Genomic DNA, 17,469 nt, shown 5'->3' with positions numbered 1-17,469 from the left:
GCTTAGCTGTCATGAGGCATGTAAAACATAAAGGGCACACAAAGTGTGACTATATGATGTGACAATGGGGTTTAGCAAACAAATGCTCACCTCCCCCTCTAAAATTTAATTGGAGTGAGCTTCTCCCAATTCAATTAAATTTATTTCCCAACACACACATCAAATATTCACTTAATGTACGTGAAATTACAAAACTACCCCTAATACAAAAACTAGTCTAGGTGCCCTAAAATATAAGAACTGAAAAATCCTACTTTTCTAGGGTATCCTACCTACATTATGGAGCCCTAAATACAAGGCCCAAAAATAATGAAATCTTAATCTAATATGTACGAAGATAAGTGGGTTCATACTTAGCCCATGGACCCAAAATCTATCCTAAGGCTCATGAGAACCGTAGGGCTTTCTCTTGCATCTTTGGTCCAATCTTCTTGGAGTCTTCTATCCAATGCCCTTGAGGGGTAGGATTGCATCATTCCCTCCCCCTTGAAAAGGATTTAACCTCAAATACAGAGGTTCCTGAAACTCTGGGCTTCTTCCCTCAATACCTATAAAAAGAATAAAAACATATACATTAATGGTGTTTGGTATGTTGGAGTAAGGTAAGGTTTGAAAATCCATTTCCTGGAAATCTTCCCATGAGGGAACATGGTTCCTCACCAACTCAATGAGTGGTGCTACAAGTATAAAAAAATATGGGACAAACCTTTTGTAAAAGTTTGTTAAGTCATGGAAGCCCCAAATTTTCCTTATACTTGGTGGAGTGGGCCACTCAGGAATGACATTTATTCTCTTAGGGTTCGTAGGAACCCATTGATCACTATTTAAAAAATTAAGAAAAGTAATACAATAAAACATACTTTTTACTGTATTTTCACGTTGATTATTCCCACCAAAATTTACGACAAACCTAAGGTGTCCCGTATGAGCACCTAAGTTTGTATTGAAACTAAAAATAAGAACAAACCTACCTAATGAGTCCTTATGTATGTTAATCATGAAGATGTTGGATGCATGGGTGATTTTACAAAAGAGGGTTGCACCACTCAACACATTCATCATACCACCTATCATAGGGATTTGGTGCCTCATAATACCTATTTTGGGCACCAACAAAGCACAAGGAGTTAAGCTCTTACGAATCAAAACCTTATCCAACAACTCCTTTACTTGAGGAATAACCTCAAGCTCAATAGGTATGGTAGTGCTAAGGGATGTTTCCCTTGATATGAGAAGGTAGAAAGATTGTTTAAGAAGGATTGCTCTTTTGATATCACCTTTTGTTGCAAAATAATTTTCCTTCTTAACAATCTTCTTGGAGGAATCATTTTCCACTTTTTCCTTCCCCTTGGCCATTGAAGACAAGGCCTTACTATCCTTATTTTTCTTTTGTTTTTCTAGTTTTTCTTCCTCATCCCTCTTATCTTTCATAGTTAGTTGATCTTTGGCCACCTGTGAAGGTGTTTAAGGATGCAATGCAAATTTAGTGTCAAGATGGGTGAGAGTAATCTCATTACTTAGGCCATTGTAAATGATCTTCCTATCAAATTTCCATGACCTTCCTAAGAGAATATGCCCTGCCTTCATGGGAACTATATCACAATTAACTTCATCCTTATATGTCCCAATGGAGAAAGGTACTGCCACTTGTTGGTTAACTATCATTTCCCCTTGCTCATTGAGCCATTGAAGTTTATAAGGTTTTGGGTGGGAAATGATAGTGAGTTTTAACTTGGAAACTAATTTTGTGCCACAACAATTGCAACAAGATCCACTATCTACAATGAGATAACAAGTTTTATCTAAAAATTTGCATCTTGTATGAAAGATGTTATCTCTTTGGGATTGGGATATATCACAATATTGGCCTCCAAGGAGCCTTTTAACCATTAGGACGTCACCTTCTTCATGGGGGTAGACTTCCTCACTAGAATCTTCATCCATTACTTCATCTTCACTTCCACTAGAGGAAATGGAATAAGTAGTCTCCTCTTGACTACTATAAATGTCTTGGCCCCTCATAATCAAGGTTTTCTTTGTGGGGCATTGAGAGTCAATGTGACATCTCCTAAGACATTTAAAGCATTTAATATTGCTAGTCCTTTCTTGGGAACTAGTCTTAGGGGTGGATTTATCTATGGTCTTACCCTTATCTTCCTTGGGTTTTGAAGGTTCATCCCCCAAAATTCCTTGGGCTTAGTCCTTCCTTGGATAAGAGTGAAAGCCATAAGATTTTGAAGAAGGTTTTCTTTTAAGTTGTTGCTCCACTCTTATACAAAGTTGGACTAGATCATGTAGGTCCCTATATGGAAGGAGTTCAACCTTGTCCCTCACTTCCATATTAAGCCCACTAAGGAACCTAGCTCTGCTTGTTCTTTCCTTCTCCCCAAGTCCAGCTCTTAAAAAGAGTAGTTCCATTTGTTGTCTATATTCTTTAACACTCGTACTCCCTTGTCTAAGCCTTTGGAGCTTGTCCATAAGCTCCCTTTCATAGTAGGAAGGAATGTGGCTCTTCCTAAGGACACTCTTAAGATCATTCCAATACTCTACTGGAGGATTCCCATGAATCCTTTATTCCCTAACAAGGGAAGTCCACCAATAGAGGGCATACCCTTGAAAGCTAAGGGTAGCCAATGGAACTTTTCTCTCTTCGATAATATAATGGCAAACAAAGAGTTGTTCAACCTTCATTTCCCAATCTAAGTAGGCCTCAACATTATCTTTTCCATGGAAATATGGGAGGCTAATGTTAACCTCTTAAGGCCTTCTATCCTTTTCTCTTCTTTGGGAATGATGTTTAGTATGTGAACTATGACGCCCTCAATAATAGTCGTTAAGTTCTTCACTTAAACTCTTGCAAGAGTCATGACTACTATAGGAGACATGTTTTTCTCTTTTCATTTCTTTCATTATTTTTCTTCTTTCTTCCTCTCTTATTTGTTCTCTCTCATCTTGATTTATTTCTACCCTCTCTTTTCCTTTTTATTTTCTTTCTAGTTTTTCTTTCCATAACTTGAGAGAACTCAACTCATCTAAGATTCTAGATAGAGGATTCTTATGACTAGTACCCTCACCATTAACACTAGATGAATGATGACTCATGTTGGTTCTTAAGTTGTGGTTCTTTCTTGTTGGGGGTTTGTAAAAGGTAAAAGCTAGGGTTCAAAAGAACTCAAGATAAGCGTGATAAGTAAGAAGAAAGTATTACGTAATTACAAGATAAACTAGGTGTGACTAGTAAAGAAAATAAGCTATAAAAATAATCAAGAAATTAAAGTGCAATAAATGTAAACTAGGCAAATCCTAGGAGTGTATGGATGAACACATTTAAGGTTCCCAACAAAACACTCATTATCCTAAGAGAAAATTGCCTAAAATTATTATACACAAATGGAAGTTTGGTAACCTTTTGGAGGCTCCCAACACACTTCCAATGAAATACCTTTTTGTTACAAAACTTGAAAGTATTGAAGGTAAGTAAATTGTCAATTACAAAATTACAAAACGATCCTCAATTTTGGTGGTTGTCCCCTTGCTTCTTGACTCAAATTCTACAAGGGATGACACCAATCCTCCTTTCCAATTCCCTATATGGCAACCCACAAACAAGGAAGCAAAGAGCGAAGCAATAACCAAAGACCAAAAAATGAAATGAAAGCTAAAACCAATAGAGTTTTAACAAGATAAATTTTCAAGTATTATTCAACAATTAAAGCAATGAAAAACACATAAAAGCAAGTTAGGACTCAAAGAGAAACGTAGAATGACTCTAGAGTAGAGTAAAAAAAACTTTAAAAAAGACTCAAGAAACCTCTAGTTTTGGCACTTGTTTTCACACTAATTTTCAATTAAAATTTCAGAACTAAGATTGGTATAAAATAGACATCAATTATAGAACAAATTTCGAGCAAAAACAACAAGCACACTTCCCTTTCACTTTTATTTTTCTTGGACACTGATTTTCCTGTCAACTTGTGTTATTTTTCGTATTTTTTCCTTTTATCCAAATCACTTGCTTCTTTTTCCAGATGTCTAGAAAATTCAGTAAAAATTTCAGCTCAAGATTCATAGTGACCAATTCCCAGTAATTTTACAAGTTCGTATGTTCAAGCTGCGAGCACCAGCGATTTGAACCTAGAAATCAAGAGTAGTGCTTATGTTGCTTAAGGCTTGGATAGTTACAATTTGTGTTTGCTTATGCTCAATTGTCTTGAATAACACAATTCAAGAGATCTTAAGACTTATTTTGATTCACAAATCCAGCCACAACTCAGCACCACAACTCAACTTCTTCATAGGCATCATGTAGGAAACTTAGAAAACAAAAAAAAAAAGTTCAACAACAAGACTACTTCTAGGAATTGATTTAGAACATGTTATGAACTAAATAACATGCATGAATTAGACTTAAAATTCAAAAGATAGGCTAAGAATGACAAGAATACATGAACAAATGTATCTAGAATTCAATCAACAAAATCAAAATTCAACACAAACTTAGAACATAATGTGACAATTATTATGACTAAACATGACTCTAAGACAACATGGATTAAGTGATTTACACTTAGATTTTTGTGTTTTTTTTCTAATCAATATTTTGGAAGAAAATTTATATCTAAAGGTTCACCACAAGAAGATAATGACTGAAAAATGATAGAACCTAAAATCAACACAAAAACATGATTCAAGAGTAGATCTATAAAATTTGAACCATAGAAATGCAAGAACAAGTGTAGATCTAAGATTTAATCGATTTATTTTTTTGAATCTACTCCAAATAGAACCAAACCACAAGAAAATGGAGGATATACATAAATAATAAGATGAAGAACAAAGAATTAAAGTGAATTGACAGAACAAAAAGATAGAGGAAGCAAAAGAACATCACCTAGACAAAGATGCTCTGATACAACATGACGTAGCTCCATGTGGAGCTTGTAGACCTTGGATCTTCTTCATCAATGAAATCCTTTGTTTCTTGAAGATCATGGCAGCGAAATGGAGAAGGAAGAAAGATGATTGGAGACGTCACTTCAAGGAGAAGATGAGTCAAGAAGAAGCTCACCACCATAGGAAGCCATGGATAAGAGTTTGAAGGTAGGAGAAGATGAGTGGAGGGAGAGGGAGAGAAGGGGCACAAAATTTTGTGCCTCAAATGAGATCTGAACTTTGAAGTCTAATTCTCAAATGATCAAAGTTGAAAAATGCGCACACATGGCCTCTATTTATAGTCTAAGTATCACACAAAATTGGAGGGAAATTTGAACTTCTATTCAAATTTCACTTGAATTTGAAATTGAATTTGTGGAGCCAAATTTTGGAGCCAAAATTTCACTAATTATGATTAATTAATTTTATCTATGTTTCAGCCCACTAATCCAAGATCAAGTCCAAGATTCTCCACTAAGTGTGCTTAGATGTCATGAGGCATGTAAAGCATGAAAGACATGCATAAAGTGTGACTATATGATGTGGCAATGGGGTGTAGCAAGCAAATGCTCACCTCCCCCTCTAAACTTTAATTGGATTGGGTTTCTCCCAATTTAATTAAATTTATTTCCCAGCACACGCATCAAATATTCACTTAATGCATGTGAAATTACAAAACTACCTCTAATACACAAACTAGTCTAAGTGTCCAAAAATACAAGGGCTGAAAAATCCTACATTTCTAGGGTACCCTACCTACATTATGGAGCCCTAAATACAAGGCCCAAAAATGATGAAACCTTAATCTAATATGTACGAAGATAAGTGGGCTCTTACTTAGCCCATGGACCCGAAATCTACCCTAAGGCTCATGAGAATCCTATATTGAAAATGGATATTCATGCATGCTAATAGCACATGCAAGATCCTTCTTTGCATTTTCTTCATTATAACTTCTAGCAGTCAATTCTTGTCTACCTTGTGTAACCTTAGGAATAAGAAATGTTTGTACCTTCCCTTTGTCATGTAACCTTTTCTGAATGCATTTCTCCATATGGTCATGCAAATGCTTTGTTCCATTCTTTGATGCTCCCTCCCCCGAGAAACTTTTTGCAGTATTTACATTGGGCCTTGTCTTGCCCATCAATAGTTTTAATCTTATCAAAATGGTTCCACACAATACTTTTGAGCCCCCCTCCTCCAGTTTTTGTTGACGATGCAACATGGTCATCCACCTCCATGCTAGGTGGTTGTTGCATAAGTTCATTATTAGGACCTTCAGCTATACCAGTAGAACTCTCTACTGGAGTTGGTTGGTGTGAAGACTGTAGAGTTGGTTGGCGTGAACTAGGTTCTTCAGTTTGCATATTTTTCTGCCATGGACTTCAACAACTAGCTATTATTTTAAAAATCAAAGCAATTAATACAGATTAACAAACATGAATCAAATAGTAAGATTTAACAAAATCCATATGCATGCATATTAGTACATATAACATGTAATCCATGGCAGCTAGTGTAGAGAATAGTACTTCAAAAAGCAATGATGGGTGACAACTAGCTTAGAAAGAGGAAGAACAACCATAATAATTTTAGAGTAATGTAATTTTAACAAATAGTTCTCATGACATCTTTTATAGCAAGGAGAGATATATACAAATTAATAAGGGAGATGTGTGAAACAAAACTTATATATATATATATATATATATATATATATATATATATATATAATTGACTATTTCTTCAAACAAAACTGAGATATTTATAATTGATCCTCATTTTCATGGTTTATAGATAGATGGTTACTGTTTCTATTTCACACTTAGTCTAGTTGCAGCGACTCCCCTGGTTTTGCAAAACAAAGACAAGATTCTGCAGGGGTTAAAAACTCTCGTATTGATGAAGTTGACAATTAGACAATATGAATTTTTTTTTTCATAGAGATTGTGTAAACATATTAATGGGCATGTAAATAGCCTCTTAGAGACTTATCATATATAAATCTTAAACCATCATTGGGTATAGATCATTTAGTTGACTAGGGACATATTTAAAATTGAGGACAACCTCAAATTAACAGCCTAACCTTCTGGTTGAGAAAGAATGTTTTTCCTGTTACTCACATTACCATTTGTTATACTAAGAATGTAGATGGCCATGCCAGATTTTATGTACTCAAAGAAATACATTTTGAGAATAAAATCACAGTAATTTTGTCACAGCAGACTGTAGTGCTACAAAATTTCAAGTAAAAGAAAACTTACAACTTTGACAAAAGGATTGTAAGCTTCTTGAACAAGGTATGCCAATGTTGTGCCAGAGTCAACTATTGTTCCTTGATTGTTAGTTGTTGCAAATACATTTGAACCGTGAAACATAGCAATTTAGTGAAGATGATAAAATCACGCAAATGTTATTTGTTCTCATATCCCCATACACAATCAAGTAATCAGTAATTCAAAGAGAGATAGATTTCCTTGGATATTCTCTCCATCATTTCTTACCTTATATGTGAAAGCGGAGAAACACGCTAGCAGCAATCTGCCCCGAATCCAGTAATATAACTAACAGTACGAATGAATCTGCATCGAATCAAATCAAACCAAAAGTTGATAATTTAAAAGAAATAAGAAACAAAAATCGAAAGTGAGGAACCGTAAAAACAAAAGGGAAATAGAGAACAGCAAAAGGCAACGATGGAGCAGAGAGGGTTGAAATCGAAAGAGAGAAGGAAGCAATACCTGAAGGAAGAAGAAGAGGAAGAGCCAAGGTCCAAAGTTAGGGTTAAGGTTGGGGGTAGGACTTGTTGTTTGCCCCTATTCCTTCCAAAAAAGGTCTAATGAAAAGAAACAAGTTTGGTGATATACAATACAATTTTAATTTATACACGCTTTAGCTTTTCTCTCATCTTGAACGGGACCCTATTCTTTCATGTGCATAATATAGGATTTTTATTTATGTTATTTTTAAGTGGCAGGGCGGGTCCGGGTTCGGGGTCGGGGCGGATGTAGTAATCCCATACCCGTACCCATACCCAACTTTTGGTTATCGGGAAAAACCCGAACCCGAACCCATACCCAGTCAACTCGGGTATTACCTGTCAAAGTCAAGATGGATTCGGACGGGTACCCATGAGTACGGGTTTTCTTGCCATGTCTACCTTTAGTGTTTTTTATGTGTGCTATCAAGGCTGGTATTGAAAGTTGATGGATTATTTTTAATCAAGTTATGGATGCTTTTACAAATGAGTAAAGACAACAACTTTGCATGATCATATGATATTAATGGATTTGAACATGATGAGGTTCACAAAGCTTTCTTATTTCCCACTACTTACTTGCAAGGATGTATGATGTCCTACACCTCCAAGCACAACTATCGTCATCACAAATGACAATTAGTTTTGTTGGGTTCAATAGTTGTGTCTTATAGTTAGCTCATTTGCTCACATGATACTGCTACAAAGCATGTTGTACTTCTTGCTTTGTCAGAAAATGCATCCTTTCGAAGAGAATCCCCACCAAATGTTAAACTTCTTCGTGATCCAAGCTATGACCATATTCAAAATCTTGAAAATTGGATTCTTCTAAATTTTGCATGTATGGTGGTATGTAGTATGGTGGTACGATTGTAATTGGTGAAACATGCTCAGCTTCTTCCTCATCATCTTCCTCCTAGAGTTGATTTTGTAGAGCTTTGTCTTCATCATCACTAAAGGGACCGAGTTCTTTGTTAGGTAAGCATAGCTTTACTGTAAACTCAAGCTCGTTTGGTTGGGTTGATGAGAAAGACTTTACTATAGGGGTACTCAAGTATGGTTGAGATTGATCCTCAGTAGCATCAAATGCTTGCGAGTCAAAAAATTGGTGAAAAATGATCCAAAAAAAAGTTAGGTAAAAGAAGATGTGTTTAGTTCAAATATATTTTGTTCTAGTTGGGTTAAAGCAAAAGTGTCTTGGGTTGCGTCAGATGTGTGTGAATAATGGGACTGGGGATAATTTTGTGGTTGATGAGATACTAGTTCAGGGTTTATGGTGGGAAGTGTATTGCGCTCGTGTTTGCATATAATTCACAACATTGAAGAATCTCAATTTAGTGAATAACTGAAATCATACCTTTCATGTCTTCATTGTTAACAAGTTGAACAACTGTAAATTTCAACATTTCGTGCCTACTACTTGTGGGTATGAGAATGAAATATTGCATACTTGGTCCATGGTTGAAGACAGAGCCTTTCCTAGATTTTTCTTTTCAAGGCCTCGCTTTGTTTCAAAGAACAATGGATGGGGGCTTTGAAACGTATCCCTTTCATTTGTTTTGATTATTTGACCATCGTAGTGCACTAACCATTTGACAGATGAGGAAGACATATTGTGTAATAGACAAAGAATAGAGAAACAAATGTGATAAAAGGTTTGTGTTTGCAAAATTGGAAGAAAGTAATAGACAAAGAAGTGTTGTGGGGAACGGTCAAGATTCCACTGACAAAATCAACAGCCTAGATATCACCGCTTGGAGCAACACACGTTCAACGACCAAGATCCCATTGACAAATTGAACGACCTAGATATCACCGATTGAAGCAATGCACGTTCAACAACCAAGATCCCACACACAAAATAAATGGCCTAGATATCACCGAATGAACTATGTTACTGTTAGATTTTTTTCTTTAAATATAATGCATGTATTGTCATCATATACACTAACTCAAAGACTCATTTTCTCGTGTTCTCATATATCCCTCTTTAACTTCTTCTTGACGTTAGCACCAAAGCCTAAACCATGGCATCTATAGCTGCTTCTCTTCTTTGGAAACAACACCTTTATAGATCTGGAGAAGTATGTAATACATTCTATTTAATTGAATGTTAATTATGTTATGATCCAGAAATGGTGATGTTACTATTATTTTGATTTCTTCAAGTAACAAACAACGTAATCCAATCATATGCTCTGGCAATGCCCTCTCTAGATCCTAAAATTGAATATTTGTTGGTTCAAGCTAGGTTTTTAGATGTTCCAAAGCTCGAGTAAGTTAAAATTGACAAAAATTTAGTGATGTTTTGGTTGAAAGGTGGAAACCTGAGTCACACACGTTTCATTTTCCTGTTGGTGAATGCACAATCACCTTGGAAGATGTTGCTTTTCAACTGGGTTTATGCGTTGATCGTAGACCTCACATTGCTTTTCCCCTTACGATTTGACCTCACATTACTTTTTTGAGACGATGTGACTGAACAATACTTTCTACAAGACGATTTGACTAAACATTGATTTTTTCAAATAGCGCAAACCAAACGTAATTAATTAAGACTGAATCTAAACCATTTATATTGTCAGTGCGATCTCAACCGTCGATATTAGTCATGTGAAGACAATAGATCACCTATTATATATAGAGCAAGAGGGTTTAGATGCAACTCAACACCTTTGTCTGATATTCACCCTATCTCATCATCTTCAAATCATTTTTTTTTTTTACAAAGTTTGATTCATCATGGACAATAATCCATGGGAGTTTCTCGACATTGATGACTTAAACCTCCCATCCTTTGTTCACCCTTTTAATCTCTCATCCTCTAGCTCAACAACACTTATTCCTAGTACCACTGGGTCGTACAAGCTGCCATGATGAATCGACAATCTAGGGAGCCACTTCCAACTCAAGAATTCATAATGCCCGCTCACCAAGTAACCCAACGTGAATTTAACAAAAATCCATGGTTATATGCTTTAGATTTTGTTCGATCACAATGTTAGCTACCATAAAACATTTATTGTATTTGATACACCTAAACATTCAATTGATTGTTGAATTCATATACTTGTAGGGTTGGTAAATGTTGACGACACACCTCACAGAACACCGTTAGGGTTCATTAATTATACTTTTGATTGTGTACCTTTAATGGTTTGAGAAGTATTATTTTTTTCCTTTTACATACAAATCATATATATTTATGAGAGGCAAATTCTCAAAAAAGATCATTATCACAATTTATTCCTTTCACTATTTAATATAATTACATACTAAAACACGAATTTTAAATTATTGATTAAATTAGAATAATTATGATTAGGGGTGTTGATGAGTTTGAGTCAATCTGTGATCCAAACCAATCCAATTATATTGGATTGAGTTTCTAAAGTGTTTGTGTAAAACCTGATCCAACCCGATTAAGATCCGATTATGAACGGATTGGATAATAGGTTCTATTTTTTTTTTAACCTGACCCAACCCATACCATATAATTTAATTTATTATTATTATTATTATTATTATTATTATATATATATATATAAATTTATTATTAAATACAAAACGCATGAGTAATTTTTAACTCACATAGTTTATTAAATTATTGATTTAAATCACCCATGATTTTTTTTCTTTTTTAAGTTGTTTTTATCTCAATCTTGATTTTGTTTATATTTTCACATGCTATATCATACTTTATTTCAATCTAAAATAAAAATATTGTATTAAAATTGAAATCATTAATTCTATTAGTCAAATGTTTTCACAATTTGATCTTTTTTTAGTGTATTTTATCTTTATATACTTCAAAAATCATAGACAAAAACAAATTATTGTTTTAAATTAAAAAAATATATAAAAAAAATTAAATATATAGATCCAATCAGCCTAATCCGACCCAATTCGTTTATGATCAGGTTGGGTTGGATCTATAAAAAATCACACAAACCCAACCCAACCCATAAATTTTTTATCGGATTCAATAATAAGTTTACTCAAATCTAATCCAATCTCTCTTATCAATATTCCTATTATGCAATTAATTCAAGTGTTCAATAATGATTAAAAAGTATTGATTGTTGAATATACATGACAAACACCTATTCAAATATCACTTCATTTTTAAGGCTGAATTTCAAAACAAGCATTGGGGGATAAAGAGAAAAGAAGTATCTCTCTCCCATCAATAGTCTCTTGGAAAAAAAATCGAAACTTGACAATCAATAAATAATTTTCGCAACAGCTGTTTCTAGTATATTAAACATTATCAACAATCAGCTTTTTCAGCTTCAATCCCAAAGAAGAATGTAATTAAAAACACAAGTTGCTTTGTCTAGAAATCTATTTTCAAGATTAATTCATCAAATCGCCCATATGCAAAGGTGAAGAAACCCTTGGCTTGAGGGAAATTCCATGATACCAAGCACAAAGTGGCACATGGCAACAAACTATAAAGTGACAACTTGTACCACCCAATGGCTCTTGATTAGTCTAGATTTTTTACCTTTTATCTCTACATTTACGCATGGGAAAAATGAATAGAGATCTAGTTTGTCCCGTTTTGCTTAAAGGGTTGGCTGTTGAGGCTTGGGAGGACCATTGCTCTAGCTGTGGGAATCTTTAATAATATTTTTATATACTTGAAAGGGCTAAAGTAGAGCACAAAAGGTGGAGCTATATATATAGCTATGGCGTGATTTGTGAGCATTATGCAATTTGTTGTTAAATGTTTTGGGGATCTCTGTTCACGTATTTGATTCAATGTGTCATCATCTTACCTAGGGTTTAGTGAGAATCATCCTTCGAAGTCTTAACCCCCACGCTTGGCTCATTTTGACTCGTAACTTTCTGATAGGTGCTTTATCTAAGTCAAAGTTTTGCTTGAGTTGGTGACCAACTAAATGAGACAGTTAATTATCACTAGCCCCTTTTTGCTATATTCTACGAAAAATATATATTTTTATATAGCTTAGTAGACATTAATTGATATGTATGTTTGGGATTACTACCAAAGGGAACTAAGGAAGCAACACCCTTATATGTGACTGTGTGGAGTAGGTTGCCAGGCCGGTAGGCCCAAGACATAAGGAGTTTGTCATTTGGGGCTGGGAAGTAGGCTCATGGACATGCCATGGTCTTCAGGACTGTCTGTCAAACTTAAACATTAGATTTAGAAAAGAAAAAAAAAAGTTTATCACACTTAAAACGTCTTATTTTAATCCGTATAGTTGTAATTTGTTTATCCTTTCAGTTCTCGTCATCTAAAGTTGCCTGTCGCCATTTGAAATGAATATGGATTAAATAACCTTCGTCACGTTCCTTTCTTGTTATATTAGTTGATACTAAATAACGATAATCAAAAGAGTAAAAATTTGTAACTATGAAGATCTAAATGAGATGTTTTAAGCTATATGGATTAAAAAGAAAGTTGTTACAATTATAAGGACAAAAAAATAATTAAATCCAAAAAAAAGGTCAAATTTGTTATAAAATTTTTTACCTGACACTCAAATATACCCTTAAAAACCAAGCATTTCAGTGAATGCTTTGTTTGTACTCATGCAAAACTTTGGGATGAATTCAAATCTATGAATGGTTAGTTTAATTTATATATTTAAAATATTAATAATCACTTTTACGATCAAGCATGTATATCAATTGATGTAATGTTGTTCTATTAAAATTAGTAATTTTATGTTTGAGTCTTGCAAATGTAATTACTTGAAATATTTAGAAGGAGAACTTTATCGTTTAAAATGGTTATACTTTGCTCGAATATAATTGTTTACAAAAAATAGTTATGGTAATCATTTTATTATAAGCATTTTTTAAAGAAAATTTTGAAAAATAGTTTATGCAAAAGAATTTCATCGATCTGCCTTTAGATCTATAATTTGCTCGGATCAGAGGGCCTGGGTACAAGTATACCTCTAGTAGTAGCTAGGGCTTCTGTTTGCCTTAATTTTTAGTAATTTTAAAAGAATCCAAGCCCAAATCCTATCAAAATTTCCATGCCAACATATGTCTTCGCACAAAATAACTCTGTAAGCTCAAAATAACTGCAAATCAAACATTTATATATTAATGAAACGAAAGTTAATAGCATGTTTGGTTCAGCTAAATTCTACATAAATAATCATTTATTTTCCAAAAGTTCCCTAAAAAATTGAAACAAATAAGCAATTGTTTTTTTTCTTAAATAAATTCATTAAATTGAACCAAATATGTATTAAATCATTCTTCTTTAGTCTCTATACTTGGCCACCCTTGATCAGCCTGTAACTTGACAAACTCGGCCAATATCTGGATATCTTCATCTTCCAAACGAGCTCCAAATGTGCACTGACCCCGTGGCATGCACTCTTTACCAAAGCCCTGCAAGCAAGTGTAAGACATTCTTTGACCAAGTATGTAGGAATCGAAAACAAGTACCAGATCCTCCTTAAACAACTGAATTAGATCCCTTTGGTTGACCAAGTAGAATCTAGATATGGGTACGGATTATTTAAACCAGTAAACATAAATGTGAATGATGAAAGACAAAATGCTAAGGCATTAAGTGAAGGAAATTAACAATGTATATGTATGTGCATTTAGTGAAAGTGAAAGGTTAGAGAAGTTAATTTTAACCATACAAAACTATACATAGATGGTCAAGATTGATTTCACTCAAATACTTGATAATCTATTTATGTTTTTATGATTTGAATTAACTAATGTTCTAATGGGTTGTCTATTTCCCTCTTTCCTACATATCCATTTTAATGCAGAGAGCTCATCTTACAAGATAACTTACTGGCATTCGTCCTTTGCCATAATAGGTGACACCATAGATTGCTTCTTCTGTATCAACTCCATTTCTGTTGAGCAACAACATTTGGATTATTTCAAAGATATACCAAAAAGACTCAGAAGTTTGCTACAACTGTTGCTAGAGGCCAACAAACTGTGACTTTCAAATTCACATTTGTTGATACTCTAAAGAACTTGCTAAGCAAGCAATTTACAAGAAAGATATATTGATTTATGCCTTCAATTTAAGCAAGATGAGTTTGCAACTTGCATTGGAAATAGTTGATACTTGATAGATTATTTTCATTCTTCATTAAGTATGAAAGAAATGAGCTCTGAAATTTTTAGTTGCAACTAAGACTTGAAATGTATCCTTTAAAAATTTCAGTGCTTTCTATTCCATATCTTCAATTCACAGCATGAGGGTGCTTAGGTTTAATTTACTCCATTTACCTCTGTAAATCCTTTGCAAATAGAGTTGCCCCCTGTAAGTTAAAATAGTGGAAAAGAAAAAGGAACAAAGAACAAATTAATTTTAGTTTGCAAGGACATAAAGAGATGCATGTCATTCATAAGGGGATGCCCTACCGGTTGTATTATGTTTCCACCTGCATCGTGGCATCCAATACAAGCTTGACGAAACAATGTGGTTCCTCTCTGAATATCTACGGTTTGAGCACTTGAAACTGTAGAGTAGAAGAAGCTAAACATGAACTACATGTCTCTTTCATGTAAAGATTACCTTTAGAATAGCTTATAAGTCTAGAAGTGCTAGTTAGTTAGTATATCAATAATAAACTTTCTTGTCTTACATCTAATTTAAGTGAGACAAGATAAAGTCGAGGAAGCAACCCAGTTGATCTAATAACTGTAAACTGATTCTAGCCAATTGGCACACACAAATATTTAGCAAGCATGTACACATTTTCAGTCTATAACCCTACGCCACTTTGTTATCATTAACAATTAGAAACAAATCAGAATTCTTGATATAGAGCTATTGTAAATCATTCAACCCTTGAGTGCATGTTCTTTGATCGTTTAGCAACATACAATTATGCAAACATGAGAATCCAAGAAAAAGAGAGAAATTGGGATTCGGTAAAGTGGAGTTAATTGAATCAGAAGAAGATTACATCATGAGTTATATTCAAGAGGGAAATCTACTAACCAAGTAATGTCATAACCAATTTCTTTTTTAATCTCTAACCATCTATATCCAATACATTTCTTCCTCTTCAACTGGGATTTTCTCATATACATACAGTTCCAAGGTGCCACATGGTTAAATTACAAATGCAAGATGGGTTTTTAGTCTTTACATAAAAACCTTGCATTACTTCCAGCCTTCTAGGTGTTTTTCAAGATTTAATAGACAAATGTTTTCATACTGTCAATTAATAAAAAATCATTCTTAGCATGACTTTTGTTTTAATTATTATAAAAATTAATAAATTTATTATATATGATAATTTGTGATTATAACCGGATAAATGGTGCATATATTATTTATTCATTGTTCTATTAGAGGTATCTTTCAAGAAGAATCATGCATCTAAGATTTGGTTCTTGCTTTATGTGAAGCTCTCAAGCTTCATATATCATCAAATAAATTATTTTCGTAATTGTTTTGGCATCAATCCACATCGACAAAAAGAAAAAAAAATGATTTTGAAAAGGAGCCGTATAAAACAAGACTAGGTGTATGGCATCATGTTGGCAGTCATGTCATTTGAATCATAAGCAGGGGCATTTTAGTATTTTAAAAAGAGAACATGGATAAGGAGAGGTACTAACCTGGAGTGCTGCAAATTGGAGATAAGACTAGAAAAGCAGCCACAAGAGGAGGAGCCAAGCTCTTGAAAAACTTCACTTCATTCTTCCTTGTAGGAATTGTCTTCTCTTCCCTCATCACATTGTCCTTTTAATCAACAATTCAATACCCAGAATTCTACTTGTCAGTCTCTCTTTTTCTTTTTCTTTTTCTGGCTTAACACATAACACAAAATTCAAAATCACACAGGAAAAGTGAGATAGAGAGAGGAGTTTTACCTTAATAGAGAGGAGGTGAGTGTAATCAGTGAAACCAGAAATCAAAGAAGCAAGTTTCATTTCGTTTCTTCCTATATAATAAAAAGAAAACCTTAAGCCAACTGAAACAGGATATGTCTACAACGTACGAGTCCAGGAGTGGTTGCTTAACTCCAATCCACTCACTAACACATGTGACACGTATACTTATATTTTATATAGACTAGCTGAAACATTGGGGAGGACAAGGAGTTTAAATATGAATAAGTTTCGATCGGGTGACTGTGTAAGGAGTCAAAACTTGTGAGATTATTTTTCAGTCTCACCACATAATCAAAGACTGCAATTATCGCGGTTATATATATATATATATATATATATATATATATATATATATATATATATATATATTGTGCGGTTGGATTTCTTTCATTAGTTTTTATCTTCAAAGAAAAAATTCATTGGGATTTATTGTGTTTAAAGAAAGTAGTAAGTGGTTTGAGGAATAGACGAAGGTTTAGAGAGGTGGCGCATGAGGCGAAAAAAAAATTAGACTAAAGCTGTGTTTGTTTTAGGAAGAGAGGAGAGAAATATGAGATAAATTATATATTTTTTAGGAGAGATTCACACTTTTTATATTTGACTTTAATTCAATTTTTTTTATATCTTTATCACACTCTTAAGAAGTGAAAAGAGAAATAATAAAGTTGTGTTTGGTTAAGAAAAACTAAATAAAATAGATGAAAATAAAAAAGAGAAAATGAAAATAGATGAACAATAAAATGATAGGTAAATATATTTGATTGAAGGGAAATTGGAAAAGAGATAGAGAAACGATGTATTATCTCACCCATATTATATCTATTTGCTGTTCGAACACATTGTAACCCTCCTATCTCATGTCTTTTTTTTATTATTATTATTTATAAGATTCTCCCTGGAATAACCTT

The 17,469-nt window shown here is 33.8% G+C and overlaps 1 protein-coding gene across 1 annotated transcript; it reads right to left on the bottom strand.

The window, feature by feature from the left end:
* Positions 1-13,746: 13,746 nt before the first annotated feature.
* Positions 13,747-16,847, bottom strand: LOC114419791 (cytochrome c6, chloroplastic-like). Its single transcript, XM_028385573.1, has 6 exons — positions 16,541-16,847; positions 16,286-16,409; positions 15,077-15,174; positions 14,942-14,973; positions 14,493-14,556; positions 13,747-14,071 (listed from the first exon to the last, which is right to left on the bottom strand). The coding sequence occupies exons 1-6, from the start codon at positions 16,598-16,600 to the stop codon at positions 13,931-13,933; spliced, it is 519 nt and encodes a 172-aa protein (XP_028241374.1). The 5' UTR covers positions 16,601-16,847; the 3' UTR covers positions 13,747-13,930.
* Between the last annotated feature and the right edge of the window lie 622 nt (positions 16,848-17,469).

The sequence above is a fragment of the Glycine soja genome, chromosome 7 (genome assembly GCF_004193775.1).
Source record: "Glycine soja cultivar W05 chromosome 7, ASM419377v2, whole genome shotgun sequence".
NCBI lineage: Eukaryota > Viridiplantae > Streptophyta > Magnoliopsida > Fabales > Fabaceae > Glycine > Glycine soja.
The sequence above is the reverse complement of the archived record's forward strand: the minus strand, read 5'-3'. Positions and strand labels throughout refer to the sequence as shown.